Source organism: Arabidopsis lyrata (assembly GCF_000004255.2).
Source record: "Arabidopsis lyrata subsp. lyrata unplaced genomic scaffold ARALYscaffold_7, whole genome shotgun sequence".
Lineage (NCBI taxonomy): Eukaryota > Viridiplantae > Streptophyta > Magnoliopsida > Brassicales > Brassicaceae > Arabidopsis > Arabidopsis lyrata.
This window is the reverse complement of record NW_003302549.1, coordinates 10,133,012-10,151,144: the sequence shown is the minus strand read 5'-3', so window position 1 is coordinate 10,151,144 and position 18,133 is coordinate 10,133,012. Positions and strand designations below refer to the sequence as shown.

At 36.0% G+C, this 18,133-nt stretch overlaps 6 protein-coding genes across 7 annotated transcripts; all 6 read left to right on the top strand.

The window, feature by feature from the left end:
- Positions 1 to 757: 757 nt before the first annotated feature.
- Positions 758 to 2,424, top strand: LOC9306050 (dnaJ homolog subfamily B member 12). The gene has a single exon (XM_021019527.1). The coding sequence runs from the start codon at positions 1,204 to 1,206 to the stop codon at positions 2,041 to 2,043; it is 840 nt and encodes a 279-aa protein (XP_020875186.1). The 5' UTR covers positions 758 to 1,203; the 3' UTR covers positions 2,044 to 2,424.
- Positions 2,425 to 2,957: 533 nt separating this feature from the next.
- LOC9306049 lies at positions 2,958 to 4,814 on the top strand. 2 transcript variants are annotated; one of them, XR_002330724.1, is made up of 3 exons: positions 2,958 to 4,161; positions 4,259 to 4,307; positions 4,446 to 4,814. XR_002330724.1 is itself a non-coding variant. In XM_021019535.1 (2 exons), the coding sequence occupies exon 1, from the start codon at positions 3,278 to 3,280 to the stop codon at positions 4,145 to 4,147; it is 870 nt and encodes a 289-aa protein (XP_020875194.1). In that variant the 5' UTR covers positions 2,958 to 3,277; the 3' UTR covers positions 4,148 to 4,161; positions 4,259 to 4,814. The 2 variants fall into 2 exon arrangements, 1 of the variants encoding a protein (XP_020875194.1); XM_021019535.1 differs by having other exon boundaries at positions 4,259 to 4,814.
- A 1,250-nt stretch (positions 4,815 to 6,064) lies between these two features.
- On the top strand, positions 6,065 to 7,686 carry LOC9306048. The gene has a single exon (XM_021019609.1). It carries the CDS (start codon positions 6,119 to 6,121, stop codon positions 7,139 to 7,141), a length of 1,023 nt encoding a protein of 340 aa, XP_020875268.1. The 5' UTR covers positions 6,065 to 6,118; the 3' UTR covers positions 7,142 to 7,686.
- Positions 7,687 to 7,780: 94 nt separating this feature from the next.
- On the top strand, positions 7,781 to 10,556 carry LOC9306047 (J domain-containing protein DDB_G0295729). The gene is made up of 3 exons (XM_021016779.1): positions 7,781 to 7,907; positions 8,013 to 8,061; positions 8,544 to 10,556. The coding sequence occupies exon 3, from the start codon at positions 8,546 to 8,548 to the stop codon at positions 10,103 to 10,105; it is 1,560 nt and encodes a 519-aa protein (XP_020872438.1). The 5' UTR covers positions 7,781 to 7,907; positions 8,013 to 8,061; positions 8,544 to 8,545; the 3' UTR covers positions 10,106 to 10,556.
- Positions 10,557 to 11,128: 572 nt separating this feature from the next.
- On the top strand, positions 11,129 to 13,243 carry LOC9306046 (J domain-containing protein DDB_G0295729). Its single transcript, XM_021016431.1, has 2 exons — positions 11,129 to 11,443; positions 11,888 to 13,243. Exon 2 carries the CDS (start codon positions 11,934 to 11,936, stop codon positions 12,984 to 12,986), a length of 1,053 nt encoding a protein of 350 aa, XP_020872090.1. The 5' UTR covers positions 11,129 to 11,443; positions 11,888 to 11,933; the 3' UTR covers positions 12,987 to 13,243.
- Positions 13,244 to 13,403: 160 nt separating this feature from the next.
- On the top strand, positions 13,404 to 17,802 carry LOC9306045 (cyclin-T1-4). The gene is made up of 8 exons (XM_021019338.1): positions 13,404 to 13,517; positions 14,050 to 14,161; positions 14,312 to 14,561; positions 15,265 to 15,346; positions 15,742 to 15,876; positions 16,104 to 16,279; positions 16,369 to 16,520; positions 16,640 to 17,802. The coding sequence occupies exons 3-8, from the start codon at positions 14,332 to 14,334 to the stop codon at positions 17,512 to 17,514; spliced, it is 1,650 nt and encodes a 549-aa protein (XP_020874997.1). The 5' UTR covers positions 13,404 to 13,517; positions 14,050 to 14,161; positions 14,312 to 14,331; the 3' UTR covers positions 17,515 to 17,802.
- The last annotated feature ends 331 nt before the right edge of the window (positions 17,803 to 18,133 follow it).

The window sequence follows — 18,133 nt, the reverse complement described above, 5'->3', positions numbered from 1 at the left end:
CTTAATGGAAGATTAGAGACGCACCCGCGAGTTCTTCTATTTATAAGATATTATAAGATTTTACAAACTATTTTATAAGGTTTTACAAGTTATAAGGTTTTACAAGTTAAAAATATCTTATAAAACCTTATAAGTACCTTGTAAAACCTTTTAAAATACATTGTAAAACCTTACAAAACACTTGTAAATACTCCGTAAAACCTTTAAAATACCTTGTAAATTTTTTCCGCCAAAAATTTTTGCCAAAAAAATTGCGGAATCAGTTTTCCCGCAAAAAAATTTTTTTGGCGGGAAAAATTTTACTAGGTATTTTAAAGGTTTTTACAAGTGTTTTGGCGGGAAAATTGCGGGATCACTTTTTCCGCCAAAAAATATTTTGTATTTTGTGGACCTAATTTTGTTTCAAATATGGGTAAAATGGTCATTAAAAATTAAAAGAGGGCAAACTTAAAAATGGACTCTCAAATGGGGCATTTTTGAAAAGGAGTATTGAAAAAGGGGCATTTTTAACAATTTCTCTTTTTTTTACTCCAATTCCTGATGGAATTTATATTTTGTTTGAAGAAATTTCCTTTTTTGGTCCATCAATTTTGACACATCTACTATACATGAAAAAGGTAATGTTTTGGAGAAAAATAATTAGTTTGATTATATTTATACATTACAGGATATCATATGCCTTTAAATATTTTTGAAAGAATTTTAAAAGTATATCATACAGATATAATCTTATCTATGCATATTTTATAGTTATTAGCTTCCTAATCTCACTACAAATATCTTTGGATTTTAATTTTTAAGGATATTTGGTTGATTAATTAGGTTTAATTTATTTAAAAAAAAAACATTATTGGTGATTTGATAAGATTTATTACAATATTAAATTTATAAGATTTTGGAGTATTTTAAAGAGATATCTTTAAAACAAAAAGGGAAAACCTCACGCTTTAAGAAATTTAAGAAAGAAATTACTTATAGGGTTCATCAATTACCAATTGCTTGTATTGCAAGCCCTATTACTTTTATATCTTCTCCTCTTCTTTCGTTTCTCTCGTCGTCTCGTCTCTAGGGTTTCATTTGATCTGCATAAACATCAGAGACTTTGCAAAATTTCTTCGTTCATGAATTTTGTTATATTCACCTGATTGCTTCAATAACTCTGTTTCTGATTTTTTTGTCAATTTGTTTTTGTAGAGAAACGACATGACATCTAACGAGGAAGAAGCCAAAAAAGCAATGGATATTGCCGAGAAGAAACTTTCGGAGAATGATTACGATGGAGCTAAAAAATTCATTAGCAAGGCTCAGGCTTTGTATCCAAAGCTTGATGGTTTGGAACAAGTGTTGATGATGATTGATGTTTATATCTCTGCAACAAACAAGATCAACGGAGAAGCTAACTGGTATGGAATTCTTAGTGTAGATCCTTTAGCTGATGATGAAGCTGTGAAGAAACAGTACAAGAAGTTAGCTCTTTTGCTCCATCCGGACAAGAACAGGTTTAACGGCGCGGAAGGCGCGTTTAAGCTTGTTCTACAAGCTTGGGATTTATTATCTGACAAAGATAAGAGAACTGCTTATGATCAAAAGAGGAAACCAAAACAAGTTAAAAGGAAAAGGAGCAGAATGCATAAGCCATACGAGTACGAGTGTGAGTCTGAGCCTGAACCTGATTCTTCATGGAAACAGAAGAAACCACGCAAACCGAAGGAAGTCATTACCTTTTGGACAGTGTGCAAAAACAATAAGTGCAACACACATTGTAAATTAGGGAAGGCTGGTTATCTTAACAAGACCTTGCATTGTCCAAACTGCCGTCAAGAATTTGTTGCGACAGAGGTAATTCCAGAGATGATCAATGGGAGGCCAGTTTACAGCTTTAGTGCTAAATTTCAACCAACAAGCAAAAGCACAAGTGATGCTTCTTCTTCTACAACTTCAGCTTCTGATAGCGCAAATCAAGAACAAGATAGAGAGTCACAAGAAGAGATTGTTCCTGCTAATGCTTCACCTGCTGCTAGAGGAAATGCAAACGAAGCGTAGAGGCTTTTTACAACAAGATGACAACAGAAATGCAAACTCTACTCTCTCGAAGCATAGAGGCTTTTCAAGTAACCTATGACAGATGCGAAAATAATAAGTAAGACATGAGGAAGTAGAATTCCATATCTTTTTTCTCTTGTTTTTTGCGTCAGTAATAGTTTTTTATTTGATCTTATGAAACTTGGATTTACAGTAACTGATACAGCTTCTTTTTTTTTTTAACTTAAAAAATACTAATAATGTTTTGGATCAATCGGTTCTCAAACATATATAGGTCTACACTGCACTTTTTAAAGTAAAAGCATTGATGTTGGTTAAAGGTGTTGTCAATATGCTATGTGCAATTGAAAGCAGAGTAAAGGTCTTAATTTTGGTATTGAAGTTAAACTTGACGTAATTTTTTTTTTATTTTTTAATTCATTAATTTTGAAACATTTATTTTAACACAGAAAATAAGCATTGCGTGATATCAATTAGGCCTCGGATAAATATCCGGGATCCGCGGATATTCGTTATCCAATCCGGGATCCGATCCGTAAAACCGGATATCCGGGTGGTCCGGATCCAGATAGTAAATTTTCGGATCCGGATCCAGATAATACAAATTTTTTAGACCGGATATCCGGTATCCGTAATATAACACATGTTAAAAGAGAGAGTGTGAGTTGAGGAAAGGTGAGACACGGCGGCGAAATCGAAGAAAGCGTAAAGGAATAATATGATTTTCCGAGAAGAAAGAACCGGATCCGGATATCCGCGGATATCTGGTTTTTTGCACGGGTATCCGGGATCCGGATATCCGGTAGTCACAGATCCGGATCCGGATAGTATTTCCATAAATCCGGCGGATCCAGATCCGCATTCGGATAGTCCAAAAAAGCCGGATATCCGGATCCGTTACATGCCTAATATCAATATCCTTTTCGTAAAAGGATAATAATTTTTTTTTATATATATCATCAAATACCAAGCGTTCGCTAGCTCTTGCTTGTATTGCAAGTCCTATTCAATATTTTTCCCTTATCCTCTTCTTTTGTTTCTTGCGTCGTCTCTAGGTTTTTTTTTGGGTTCGATAAGATTCTTATCATAAGAAGTTTCTGCTTTGGCATTAGATTTTGCAAAGTGTCTTCTTTCATGAATTTTGTTATATCCACCGAATTGCTTCAATAATTCTGTCTCTGATTTGTTTTTTCCGATTTGTTTTTTGACTTTTGTAGAGAAGAAAGTAAACGACATGAAATCTAACGAGGAAGAAGCCAAGATAGCAATGGATATTGCCGAGAAGAAACTTTGGGAGAATGATTACGATGGAGCTAAAACATTCATTAGCAAGGCTCAGGATTTGTATCCAAAGCTCGACGGTTTGGAACAAGTGTTGATGATGATTGATGTTTATATCTCTTCATCAAACAAAATCAACAGAGAATCTGATTGGTACGGGATTCTCGGTGTAGATCCTTTAGCTGATGATGAAGCTGTGAAGAAACAATACAAGAAGTTAGCTTTTTTGCTTCATCCGGACAAGAACAAGTTTAATGGCGCGGAAGGAGCATTTAAGCTTGTTTTAGAAGCTTGGTGTCTATTATCTGATCAAACTAAGAGAATTTTGTATGATCATAGAAGGAAAGCGAAACATCCTAAACGGAAAAGGAGCAGAGATCCACCAAAGCAACACAAATACAAGTACTGGTGTGAATCTGAGTCTGAGTCCGAGCCTGAGCCTGATCCTGATCCTGATTCTTCATGGAAAGAGGAGAATCTATGGAATCCGGAGGAACTCATTACCTTTTGGACAAGGTGCAAAAACAATAGGTGCAATACACATTGTGAATTTGTGAAGTCTATTTATCTTAACAAGATCTTGCGTTGTCCAAACTGTCGTCAGGAATTCGTTGCGACCGAGATTATTCCAGAGATGGTAGATGGGAGGCCAGTCTATAGCTTTAGTGCCTATTTTCAATCAACAAGAGAAAGCTCAAGTGATGCTTATTCTTCTTCTTCGAAAACTTCAGCATCTGATAGTGAAAATCAAGCACAAGATAGAGAGTCGCGAGAAGAAATTGTTCATATTATTGCTGCTAGAGGAAATGCAAACGAAGCATAGAGGCTTTTTAACAAGTAAGACATGAGCATTTAAAAGTTTATATCTGTTTTCTATTCTATTTTTGGATCAGTAATAGTTTTTAATTTGACCTTATGAAACTTGGATTTACAGTACTACAAATCAAAGAACAGAAATGGAGACACTTCTCTTTACTATGAAGGTACGTAAGAGATTAATACATCTTTCTTCTTTCATTTCTTGACCTATAAGTAACACTGACGAATTATTTTATCTCCACGGCATTGTTACCTGCTTTGCTGTCTAATTTTTCTTTTGCGTGAGTTTCTTTGTTCCAAAGGTTGATGAAAGAATGGGGTATCAAAATGTAAAACGTTCTACATAAGATCGGAAAATCGGATTCTCCTGTTCTAAGATTGAGTTGGATAAGAGTAAGTATTAAAACTACGTAATGGTAAATATTGCAGGCCTGTATAGTTTAGTAAGAATCACATAGTGCAGTCTCTACTATTATAAGCCTCTATCAACTCAAGCCTGATATGTCTCTCTTATTACTCTGTTTCATCTTCTACTCATTTAAAAAAAAATAAGTTTTGCAGTGGTGACTTTATCATCTATATCCTTGTACACTAGGGTAAGTAAAAAGAAGAGACAATTAGGCCTTGAATAGTTAGTAGGTATGTTGCAGACCGGACAATGCATACCAATATTTTAGTATGCAAAATGTCGGACAGTAGTATGGAGCAAACAATTGTATGTTGGTATGGAGCTTTTGGAGAGTGGAATGAAAAAATCCGGACTAACAGTGAATTTATGATGGTATGAAGAAGTATGTAGAAGTGCATATTAGTATAGAGATTTTTAGTATGCAACAGTGCATACTAGTCAGGAATAGTGAATGGTAAATTAAGTGCGGACTGATCCGATTTTAGTCCGATCTGCAGCAGACTATACAACCATTCAAAGCCTTAGTATCTCATTGTGAAATATTTTCTACAAGGCAAGTATTGTGAGGCCAGTGAACCTCTCATCATTGACTCCTCAAAAACAACGACAATGAAGTGCCCAAAAATAAAGCACCAAATAAAAAACACCAATGGAGCTCCTTCTCAGAGAAATTCATCAATCATCATCATCTGTTAGTGCAACGGGACAACTCCAAGCAAGTACCCAAAATCAAGCAACAAACAATAATACAAATGGTACTTCTTCACCATTTACTAGTGCAACCGAGAAAACTCCACAAGCAAGTTTTGTGAGGCTAGTCGTCAAAGCGGTAATGCTGCAAATCAAGCACACGAAATATCGAAAAGAGGACTTGAGGAGTCTCCAGAAATGATTGCTGCTGCAGAGAGGATGCTTTATGACATGTCTTTTTTTTTTTTTTTTAGACAAAGCTTTATGAATACTTTTTCATCTTTAGACTTAAAATAAATATATGGTGGAACAAAAGCAAGTTTTCCTTTCATCGTCAATATATGCTCCAATTTATTCGATTACACTTTTACCAGAACTGATATTGTATGTGTTATTGGTTTTGACTCTCAAATCTTACATCTCAAAAAATATTTACTAGTGAATTTTTCTTATCACAAAATTAGTATCTAGTTAAACAATTTTAAGAATATCAGGTTAAATCGTTTTTTCAAATTTTTATCATGAAATCAGTATTACTCAAGTTTAAAACAATATTTACAAAATCACCGAGCTAATATTTTCCTTTTTAGTTTTTACTCCGCTAAATAATAAAATTTCCTTTTTGTTTTTTCTGTACAACTGTAGAAAAAAGAAAAAGATAAGCGTTGCGTGTAATATACGCTGGACTAGCCCTAGTCTTCATATAATTAGAAATCAATCTTCTTTTGTAATTATTTATACCACAATCGCTCTGACATGTAACTTATGAGTCTTCCCCACTCTATTCAGAATCTAGGGTCTTGTTAAATTAAACAATTCTCTGGATTTTTTATTTATTTTGCTTTTCCTATTGTTTAAGGAAACTCTGTCAAAGACATGGAATGTAATAAGGAAGAAGCTAGAAGAGCGATGTATATTGCCGAGAAGAAAATATCAGAGAATGATTACGATGGTGCTAAGAAATTCGTTGACAAGGCTCAACGTTTGTATCCAAACCTCGATGGTTTGAAACAAGTGTTGATGATGGTTGATGTTTATGTCTCTGCATCAAACAGAGAAGGAGGAGAAGCTGATTGGTATGGAATTCTCGGTGTGGATCCTTTAGCTGATGATGAAGCTGTGAAGAAACAATACAAGAAGTTAGCTCTTTTGCTTCATCCGGACAAGAACATGTTTAATGGTGCTGAAGGCGCATTTAAACTGGTTTTAGAAGCTTGGTGTTTGTTATCTGATAAAGCTAAGAGAACTGCTTATGATCAAAAGAGGAAATCGGACCAAGTTAAACAGAACAAGAGTGGAATGCAGAAACCACCACCAAAGCCACACGAGCCTGATTCTTCAGGGAAACGAGAGAATGTCACTATCTTTTGGACAGTGTGCAATAGATGCGAGACATGTTTTGAATATGCAAGGAAATTTTATCTTAACAAGACCTTGCCCTGTCAAAACTGCGGTCAGGATTTCGTTGCGACCGAGATAAATCCAGAGATGGTCCATGGGAGGCAAAGCATCAGATTGAGTAGCAATTTTCAGTTTGCAAGAAAAAGAGCAAGTGATGCTTCTTCTTCAACATCTAAAAGCACAAGTGATGCTTCTTCTACAACTTCAGCATCCGATAGGGCAAAGGATGAAAATCAAGCACAAGAAAGAAGGAAATCATGGTTTGAGGAGTACCGAGAAAAGCTTGCTGCTGCTGTTGCAGCTGCTGCTAGAGGAAATGCAAACTCTACTACTTTTGAAGCAGAGAGACTTTTCAAGAAACCGATGAAAAACTCTACTTTTGAAGAAGAAAGGGTTTCCAAGAATCCAAAGACAAGTGGAGATGCAAACTCTACTCATGAAGCAGAGAGGCTTTTCAAGAACCTGAAGACAAGTGGAGATGCAAAACTCTACTCATGAAGCAGAGAGGCTTTACAAGAGCCGATGACAAATGTGAAAACAAGAACTAAGACAATCACATTTAGAAGTTGAAGAATCCTGCTTTTTATATGGAACTTTTTTTTTTGTAATCTTTCTAGTCAGATGAAGGTAAATTAATCAAAGTGACTCCACACTTATCAACAATTGTGTCACGTTTCCATATTGTTTTTGTAACTTATCAACAATTGTGTCACGATCGAAAAACTGAGAATACTAACTAATATACTATCAGTCACTAGACTATACTTATTGTTTTTGTAACTCAGAACTCTAAAGGTAAGGAATTCAAAGTAACAAATGATAATGTGATGATTGAATTTGAAACTAGAATAAATAAAATTGAATTCATCAAAAGGCGTTAGAAAAAATCAAGTATGCATGAAGAGAGGCATAAGACTATTTAGAGGGCTATATATAGCACCGGAAAGAGTATGATGAAGTATCATAGTGCAATTTCCTTTATAAGTGTGTCACGTAAATACTAACAGTCTCCTTTTCCACCCCGCAAGACTTACAACATTTTATTTTGGCCCAATTGTTTTTAAATGTTTTTTTTGACATTTTATTTTGGCCCAATTGTTTTTAAAGTTTTTTTCTTTGGTATGGAAAAAGGATACACAAAAAAATAAAACAACCAATTGATTATGGAATGAAAGTTAATCTCTTCTTGCTTCGGATCATATAAATTACTTTTTTTTAATACCGAGCTCTTCATCTTACGTTTTTCGATTCTCTATCGTTTAGGGTAATGATGATATTCAATCGTACTAGAAATTTTGCAAATCTTGTTTTTTGATTTTTGTTCTTTTTTAAGAGTTTCATATATGATAACCCTAACTAAATTTTGCAGGTTAATTAATAAAATTAGGTCTCCATTAAAATCTGGATTTTACTTATTGGTAAGACGATTTTGCTTTGCACGATATTAATCCCAAAGATTCTTCTTTTCATCGTTTTTATTATATTCAGCTGGCTTTCTGCAAATTCTGTTTCTAGTCTTGTATGATATATTTGTGGCTTTAGGTTTATTAACTTGATAAATCTTATTTTTTTTGGTAAAATAACTTCATAAATGTTGGGGTAAGGACTTGTTCTTTTTAACTCTGTGATTTGCATGCACGTATGGTTTTGCCTAGTTGAATTTAAGATCTTTACTTACTCGTAAGATTTTCCAGAGATTCTTATATTTTTTGTTTTCATTCAGATTGCTACACACTTGTTTGTAATCGTTTGAGATTATTTTGTGGCTTTCAGAAACAGCAACTTCAGAAATCTGTGGATAGGGACTTGTTCTTTTAACTTAGTGATTTGCATAAGTGTAGTTTTTGCTTCTGTTTATATTCTTATGAACCATTTTTTTTCTTTTCTCTGATCTACGAAGACATGGAATGCAACAAGGATGAAGCTACAAGAGCAATGGATATTGCTAAGAGGAAAGTTACAGAACATAATTACAACGAGGCGAAGAAATTTGCTAACAAGGCTCAAAAGTTATATCCACAGCTTGATGGTTTGAAACAAGTGTCTAAGTTGATCGATGTGTATATCTCGGCAGGAAACAAAATCAGCGGAGGAGAGTTTGATTGGTATGGAATTCTTGGTGTTGATCCATTGGCTGATAAGGAATCACTGAAGAAACAATACAAGAAGTTAGCTCTTTTGCTTCATCCTGATAAGAATAGTTGTGAAGGCGCTGAAGGTGCGTTTAAGCTGGTTTTAGCCGCTTGGTCTTTATTATCAGATAATATTAAGAGAACTGCTTATGATCAGAGGAGGAAGTCGAAAGAAGTTAAACAGACACAGCCACCAAATCAGCAGAATCAGACACCAAACCAGCAGAAGCAACCACCAAACCAGCCGAAACAGCCACCGAACCAGCAGAAACAACCACCAAACCAGCCGAAACAGCCACCAAACCCGCCACCGAAACAACCACCAAACCAACAGAATCATACACCAAACCAGCAGAAACAACCATCAAACCAGCCGAAACAGCCACCAAACCAACATAAACAACCAACAAACCAGCCAAAACAGTCACCAAACCAGCCAAAACAACCAGAGAACCAGCAGAAACAACAATCAAACCAACAAACACAATCACCAAACCAGAAACAACAACCATCAAACCAGAAGCAACAACCACCAAACCAGCCAAGTTCTAATGGATTTCGAAATGGTTCAGCTACAAGCAATAAGCCCACTTGTAAGGACAGTACCCTTAGGCCAATGTGCCACAAATGCAGGACACAATATGTGTATGTGAGGTTTTATGACTTTAACAAGACCAAGCTTTGTCGAACTTGCCTTGGGAATTTTATGGCAACTGAGAAAAAGAAAACACCCCAAGCAACAAACAAGAACACAAATGGTTCTTCTTCAACAACTTCAGCATCTGATAGCACAAAGGCTGCAAATCAAGGACAAGAAAGAGTGAAAACATGGTTTGAGGAGTACCGGGAAAAGCTTGCTGCTGCTGTTGCTAGAGGAAATGCAAACTCTACTACACATGAAGCAGACAGACTTTCCAAGAAACCGATGAAAAAATCTACTTTTGAAGAGGAAAGGCTTTACAAGAATACGAAGACAAGTGGAGATGCAAACTCTACTCATGAAGCAGAGAGGCTTTTCAAGAACCCGATGACAAGTGGACATGGAAACTCTACTCATGAAGCAGAGAGGCTTTTCAAGAACCCGATGACAAGTGGACATGGAAACTCTACTCATGAAGCAGAGAGGCTTTTCAAGAACCCGATGACAAGTGGACATGGAAACTCTACTCATGAAGCAGAGAGGCTTTTCAAGAACCCAATGAAAACAGGAAATGCAAACTCTACTCAGGAAGCAGAGAGGCTTTTCAAGAACCCAATGAAAACAGGAAATGCAAACTCTACTCAGGAAGCAGACAGGCTTTTCAAGAACCCGATGACGAACGTGAAATAAGAAGACATCACAAGTTGATTTTTTTTTTTTTTTTTTTAATCTTTCCGGGAATTTTTTTGTAATCTTTGTAATTAGAGAAGGTAATTAATCAAAGTGGCTCCACTAATCACCAATTACAGTATGTCACGTTTCCAAGCTGAAAAATAATGAAATTGACATGCCAAGACAAGTTTATACAAGGAAGAATAAGAATGTTCTGTCCTTGGCACGTGAGAAGAACTTGTAGGAAACAGAAGAAAATTACAAGTCACATAAAATGAGGTAATGTTTACGTAAATTAGATCAGAATCACGAATTGAAATCTCCATTATTATAAGCGTGATATATCTCTGTTATTACTCTGTTTCATCTTCTATTTGTTTGTTGTTTTAATTAAATTTTGCAGTAGTGACTTCACATCTATCTTGTACACTAGGAAAATACTTGTGTTTAAGAATTTAATTTGGTTTTTTTTTTTTTGGTTACAACATATGCACTTTTTTCTTTGTTTAAGGAAAAATGTTGTTTACATCGCATGTTAGCCAAAGAAACTAATGCTAACATAAACAAAATTTCTACATTTCGTATAGTGCGCCAGAAAGTCTAGTTTTTTGTGAAAACTTTAGCATTGTTAATCCCAGCCCCGGCTCAATATATTTGAGAGCCTTAGGGCAAAATTTTTTTTTTTTGGCCTATTATTATATACAAAGAGAAAATTTACTTAATTTTTAAAAATTTTGCGGAATTTTTATAGTAAAAATTGTTATTTTAAAAATTTTGGGCCTTTTTATACATTTTTTTATAAATAATCAGGCCTCTTAAAATATAATTCTCATATTAATAATATTTTTAAAAAATATTTGGGTTTTTTTTTTATGTAAAATTTTTTTAATAAAAAAAAGCTCCGGACCGTCGCACCTCCACCTTACCCATCTGAGCCGGGGCTGGTTAATCCTTTCTTAGTAGTCTAGGACGAAGTATATATCACCAAATTATACTTATCGTTTTTTGTAAAACTGAAACTAGTAAAAGAATGACGAAACGAAAGTCAGAGAGAGGGAAAAAAAAGAAGGCGGGAAAGAGAGAGAGAGGGAAAAAAGAGGTAAATAACTAATTGTCTAATAGTTTCTCTTTTCCGTCCCTAAAGTCTCAAAATATTTTATGTTTGCCCCAATTGTTTTTATTAAATCGAAATAAACCCTCTTGGTTCGAGTCAGAAATTACTTTTTTCTACACCGGGCTTTGCTTCTTTTATCTTTCGCTTCTCCACCGTTTAGGGCATTCTGATATTCAATCGCACTAAAATGTCGCTGGGTTAATAAGTGGGTCTCCATCAAAATCTGGCTTTTACACTTATTGGTAAGATGATTTTGCTTTGCTTTGCACGAGAATCCCAAAAGTTTCTTTTTTTTTAATGGGTTTTGTGTATTGTCGGATTTCTTCTAATCTGTTTTGTAATTTGTATGATTATTTTGTTGCTTTAGATTCAGAACTTGAGAAATCTAGGGCCAAGTTCTTGTTCTTTTGACTTGGTGATTTGCATGTATTGTTTTGCCTTGAGTTGAATTAAGATGTTACTTACTCTTAAGATGTGTTTAGTTTACACGAGATTCTTCTCTTTATGAGTTTGTGTATCCGTCTTCTGTTTTTGATTGATTGTGTGTAATTATGTTGTGGCTTTAGGTATAATAACTTCAGAAATCTGTGGCTAAGAACTTAGTGTTTTGCATTTACGGTTTTGCTTCTGTTTTATCATTCTTCTGAATCCTTTTTCTTTTGGTTCCTCTGATTTATTTTCCGTAGAGACAAGGTGCAAAATTGTTTGAAGGATTCTTTGTCCTGCAAAGATATGGAATGCAACAAGGAGGAAGCGATAAGGGCAATGGATATTGCCAAGAGGAAAGTTGCTGAGACTGATTACAACGGGGCGAAACTTTTTGCTAACAAGGCTCAGGATTTGTATCCGAAGCTTGATGGCTTAAGACAAGTTATGATGTTGATCGATGTTTATATCTCAGCAGGAAACAAAATCATCGGAGGGGAATCTGATTGGTATGGAATTCTTGGTGTTGATCCATTGGCTGATGAGGAAGTAGTCAAGAAACAATATAAGAGGCTAGCTCTTTTGCTTCATCCTGACAAGAACAACTGTGAAGGTGCAGAGGGTGCGTTTAAACTTGTTTTAGCTGCTTGGTGTTTGTTATCTGATAAGGTTAAGAGAATTGCTTATGATCAGAAAAGGAAGTTAAATGAAGTTAAACCGAAAAGGAGTCGAAAGCAGAAACAACCACCAAAGAAACCACCAAAGCAGCCGAAACAGCCACCAAATCAGCAGAAACAACCGCCAAATCAGCAGAAGCAGCCACCAAATCAGCCTAAACAGCCACCAAACGAGCAGAAGCAACCACCAAACCAGCCCGAACAACCACCAAACCAGCCCAAACAACCACCAAACCAGCCAAGTACTAATGGTAGAGCCAGAAGCAAAAAGCCCACTGCTAAAGTTCCTACTTTTTGGACAATGTGCAACAAATGCGGGACACAATACGAGTATGTTAGGGTTTATTATCTTAACAAGACGGTGCTTTGTCGAAATTGCCGTGTGAATTTCAAGGCAACTGAGAAAGAGAAAACAGCAACTGAGAAAAAGGAAACACCATCTGAGAAAGAGGAAACATGGCAAGCAACAAACAAGAACACAAATGGTGCTTCTTCTTGTGATAGAGATTCTTCACTGACTGTTAATGTTGGTTCTAAAAGAGAGGTTAGAGAGTCGGAAGAAAAGGATGAAGAAGAAGCTGGTAGAGGAATTGCAAACTCTGATTTGAAAGTAGAAGAAAGAGTTTTTAAGAAGCTGAGGACAGATAATTATGCAGAGTCAAGTAGTGGAATCAAGGTTTGAAGAACTATGATATGTAGAAGTTTAAGAATTGATGCTTTTATGATTATGATTATATGAATATTTTGCATCTAGACTAGGAATATGTACAGTGGAACAAGGTTAGTTCTTCCTCCTGTCATCTTCAATGTTGAATCCAAAATGTCATAACTTTTGCTAACAATCTGTGTTTTGTAGTTTTTTTATGATCGAATTAGACCGGTATTGAATATTTTGGTTGACAACGTGAGCCAAATTAATCAAAGTGGAACCATTTAAAATTGTCACGTTTCCACTAACAAAATATTTCCTTTTTCTCGTCCCTCAATTCTCAAAAGTTTTCACTTTTTTCCCCAAATATCTCAACGAGAAGATTTAGTCCTCCTACTTTGGGTCATCTATCACTTGTAAATCGGTATATTCGTTAAAAAATCCCCTTTTTTTGTTTTGTTTTGTTCTTTCCTTTCTCGCGTTTCTTCTCTAGGGTTAGGGTTCGACGAACGCAGCTGTTCTACGCGTTTAGCTTCAATTCGCCATTGAAGAAGCCATAATCTGGTGCGTAATTATCGATTTTGTTATTTGTTTCCGATAAGGAGTATTATTTTCCGTTTGTTTCTTGTTTTTTTTCGGGTTTGGTAGATTTTCACGAACTTTTGCATCTTTCAGATCTACTGTATGTTTTTCCCTTCGTTTGTGACGGCGTTATCTGTGAAAAGAGTTTTAATTTCCATGGAGAATTGCTCGATAATCTCTAATTTAGCTCTTTGGCAATCAAAATTTTCGATTTCATTGTATTTTTCTGGATGTGTGAGCTTGGTTATGAACAGCGTCGGTCTAGCTCGTTTACATGATTCTCAATACACAGAATTTTCGTGGGAAAGGAACAATTATGTTCTTTTTTTCTTTCATGATTCTTGTTATTATGTTGCATATGTTAGCCCCTTTTACTCATTTAGACTATATGTGAATGTGTTTGTTTTGATGCCATTTTTTTGTATTTCCATCAATCAGTAATTTTTCAATTCTTATTTCAATTCTTATTTCAATTCTTTGTCATTGACTATGTTGATGATTCCTTTTCTTTCAGATTCCTAAAGAGCTTACATTTGATATTCAACTATAAAGTTTTGACGCTAGAGATTAAGATCCTATTGCCAGTAGGTATCATACTTCAGTTGCTGGAAACACAATTTGACCAGGTATAAACCTTAGCTCATGGAAAAGCAAATTAGTTTTTCTCACATCTCTTAGATTTATACCCTTTCTAGCTTACAGTACCAGTTGAAAGACCAAGCTGATTCCTCTTATGAAGTGACATACATTTGTTTCATTGGTTCTGCTTTTGCTAGACCGTGTGTGAAAGATACCAATGGCTGGAGTATTAGCTGCTGGGGATTGTTCATTCGGTGAGAGTGGCATTTCATCTTACTCCAGGAATTCCAATGAAAAGCAGGACGAGGTTGCCCGCTGGTATTTTGGAAGGAAAGAAATAGAAGAAAATTCACCATCAAGGTTGGATAGTATTGACTTAAAGAAGGAAACATACCTCCGCAAGTCATACTGTACATTTTTGCAGGACTTAGGCATGAGATTAAAAGTGTAAGTAAAATGTTCTGACCTATATATTTCAGCTTTATATGTTGCATTTTCCATTTGATTACTTCTTGTGAGCTTGGTCTAGGACATGATAGTGCCTCCAACCATGATAATTGCATCTGTTAGTGTTATAGTGAATTAGTGATCTCCTTACCTATAAGTTCCGTAGGATCGAATTTTGAAATTTATAGAACTTGATGTTGTAGAGGTCATTTAGCGCATGAATAATCTAGTCATATTTATTGCCAACAAAAAGATGAAACTGGTGAGTTATCTTTGGTTATATATATCTAGATTTTGGTGCTTTTTCCATTCGATTACTTCTTGCGAGCTTGGTCTTGGACATGATAGATCCTCCAACCATGATCATTGCCTCTATTTCTCTTACAGAGTATAGTGATCCCTTTACATGTAGGTTTTGTAGGATCAAAGCTTTGAAATTTTATAGAATTTAATGTGGTAGAGGTAATTTAAGGCATTAATAATCTAGTCAGAGTTATTGGCAACAAAAAGATGAAACTGGTGAGTTCATCTTGAGTTATCAGTTATATAGTCAGTCCTTTAATGGCTTTGCAAAATTTAGTATCTAGTAGTGAACTCAGTACTCGGTCTGAATTATCTTCATATTGACATGGTTTCATCTGCACTGATAGCTTTCACTTTTGGCTCCACCAGTAAACGCGGCTAATATATTTTTCTAATACAGTCCTCAGGTTACAATAGCTACAGCAATAATCTTCTGTCATCGATTCTTCATTCGCCAGTCACATGCTAGGAATGACAGAAGGGTAAGTATATTTTTTTTTTGCACATGACATAGTTGAATACTTATAGACATTGGCCTACTATTTGTTGTTCGAGCCAGACTGCTGGTGTCTTGTTTGCATGAATTTGAAGCATTGAAATGGCTCCTTGTCCTTGGTGCCTGTTTATATTCATTGTTTCCATCTCTCTGCCAGTTTCCTTTGTATGTATAGAAAGCAAAATAGCTGATGCAGTAGATAAATTTACACTGACTTCTTGCGAAGATTTCTGCCATGATATATATTAAGCGTTCTCTTAGTCTATTTGGTATAAATGCATCTAGTTCTTTGTACATATTTATCCTTCTAGAGACTAGAGCAGAACAGTATTAAGATTATTACTGAGTCCTTTTTCCATGTTGTCCTCCCTCCACACCCAGACGATTGCTACAGTCTGCATGTTCCTTGCTGGAAAAGTTGAAGAAACTCCAAGGCCGTTAAAAGATGTTATTGTTGTCTCCTATGAGATAATACACAAGAAGGATCCTACTACTGCACAGAAAATCAAGCAAAAGGTCCGAATACTACTAAACCTTTATTGCTTCCTGTTAGTTAGTTATACGTGAATTTGCACATTTTTCTCACATATTCTATTTTACGATGGCATGAAATTTGTACTAACCCCAGAATTGTGCTTTTTTTTAATCCTCCTCTGATTATTGTCCTTTTCGTTGGATCTCTCATCTGTAGTGTTACCTTCTCTATAATTTATCTTTGTACTGAACTTATTACACTTTTGCAGGAAGTATATGAGCAACAAAAAGAGCTTATACTAAGTGGAGAAAAGATTGTACTTTCTACGCTGGGGTTTGACTTCAACGTTTATCATCCTTATAAACCTCTTGTAGAAGCGATAAAGAAATTCAAGGTCGCACAGAATGCTCTGGCCCAAGTTGCATGGAATTTTGTTAACGATGGGTACGTTAAAAGTCTGTTTCCTTGAAAAGCTTCAGATAGATCTATCTGTCTTGTATTTTCGTCTTCATACAATGAAAAGATGCTTGCAGTCTGCGGACGTCACTCTGCCTGCAATTTAAGCCTCACCACATTGCAGCGGGAGCAATTTTTCTTGCTGCGAAGTTCCTTAAAGTGAAATTACCATCAGATGGAGAGAAGGTTTGGTGGCAAGAATTTGATGTCACACCTCGACAACTAGAGGGTGAGAGAACTATCTTTGTCTTCGAATTGATTTATGAGACTGTTTCCACTTTTTCTGTTTGACTTGTATGCGTTATTTTGGATCTGATGCTAAGAGCTACTGCCTTTTGTATACTGCAGATGTTAGCAACCAAATGCTTGAGCTCTATGAGCAAAACCGAGTTCCTGCATCTCATGGAAGCGAAGTCGAAAGTAGTGTAGGTGGAGGATCAGCTCATCATGTTGGGTCTAGGCCAATATCAGCACGTCCAACTCATGAACATTCAAACTCTGATAATCATGGGGGCTCTTCAAAAGCTACACAAAACCGGAGCAATGATAATGGGAGTGGTGAGGCAGGTAGTGTCATTACCGAGCAGAAGGGGGAAAGAGATATAGAAACGAAAGATAGCATGCATACTGAAAATCATCCAGCCCATAAGTCTAGATCAGGAGTTGAAGCATCTGGGGAGGAAAAAACAGCGAAAGCAGGTGCACATTTCCTAGAAGATGATAAATCTAGAATTGTTGGTACGGGTGATACCCCAGTCAGCCAATCCCCAAAAGACATTAAATTGCTTAGAGATAAGGTGAAGGCCAAACTAGAGGCTAAGAAGGTCCAAGGTGAAAAGACGAGGAAAAAGGACTTGGTGGATGAGGATGATTTAATCGAAAGAGAACTGGAAGACGTGGAATTAGCTGTTGAGGATGAGAAAGATATACAAAACAAGAGCTCCAAAATCAATCAAATGGGTACAGAACACGGCGAGATTCTTGATGGAAACAACTTGGTGGTCAATACCGAGGAAGGTGAAATGGTAGATGATGTTTCTTCAACAGTGCCAGTGCCTAGCCGGAAGAGAAAAATGGGAAGCCCTTGTGAAAAACAGTTAGGAGAAGGAAAGAGGCGACACAACAACAGTGAGAATGTAGAAGAAGGTCACAAGACAAACCGAGGAGGAAGTAGTCATAGTCATGGTGACCGAGAGCCAAGAAGACACTCCCAAGAGAGGTAGATGATAAAAACCTTCTCATGGTCTATTAGAGACATTTGGCAACTTTAATTCCCAACCATGATGCGAAATGATGAGCCCGTGTAGTTACAATGTTCGTTATCTTTTTTTTTTTTTTTTCTTGGCACTTGTATTCAACAGTTGAGAAACTAAATCAGGTTTCCATCCATCAGAGACCTCCCGTAGGCTTTAGGGTCTCTATAATTTTGATCTTTGTTTGCATTCCCTTTGTATATCGGGAAAAAAAGAAAATTTTTTGACTAATTTATGCCAAGTCAATATTTTGTGGTTTGTCATTGCCTGAGGATGTTTTGATATAACTATAGGAAACAGAGTGGCCAATTGAGTCAATGTAGTTGTTATGGTAAGGTTTGTGTTATATTAAGTCCACATTTGTAGCCCCCTAGTTCCGATTGTCCAATTGAATGTATCGGTTAGCTTCGTGACCAATCCGGTTAGCCACAAAATCAGGCGGATTAGTTGTCAAATTAAGAGCAAACCGATTAATCAAATCAAAACTTCTTTTTCATTTTGCTTTCCAGTTTTCCAGGTTTAAAAATAAATGGGTATGAATTAATTCGTTCGGTTTAAACTTTTGGTCTTGTCCAATTTGGATTTAGTT

Coding starts and splice junctions, on each gene's coding strand:
- LOC9306047 (XM_021016779.1), top strand. CDS start 8,546: ATGGAATGCAACAAGGATGAAGCTACAAGAGCAATGGATATTGCTAAG.
- LOC9306049 (XM_021019535.1), top strand. CDS start 3,278: ATGAAATCTAACGAGGAAGAAGCCAAGATAGCAATGGATATTGCCGAG.
- LOC9306045 (XM_021019338.1), top strand. CDS start 14,332: ATGGCTGGAGTATTAGCTGCTGGGGATTGTTCATTCGGTGAGAGTGGC. Junction 14,562..15,264: donor TTAGGCATGAGATTAAAAGT/GTAAGTAAAATG, acceptor TTTCTAATACAG/TCCTCAGGTTACAATAGCTA. Junction 15,877..16,103: donor CACAGAAAATCAAGCAAAAG/GTCCGAATACTA, acceptor ACACTTTTGCAG/GAAGTATATGAGCAACAAAA.
- LOC9306048 (XM_021019609.1), top strand. CDS start 6,119: ATGGAATGTAATAAGGAAGAAGCTAGAAGAGCGATGTATATTGCCGAG.
- LOC9306046 (XM_021016431.1), top strand. CDS start 11,934: ATGGAATGCAACAAGGAGGAAGCGATAAGGGCAATGGATATTGCCAAG.
- LOC9306050 (XM_021019527.1), top strand. CDS start 1,204: ATGACATCTAACGAGGAAGAAGCCAAAAAAGCAATGGATATTGCCGAG.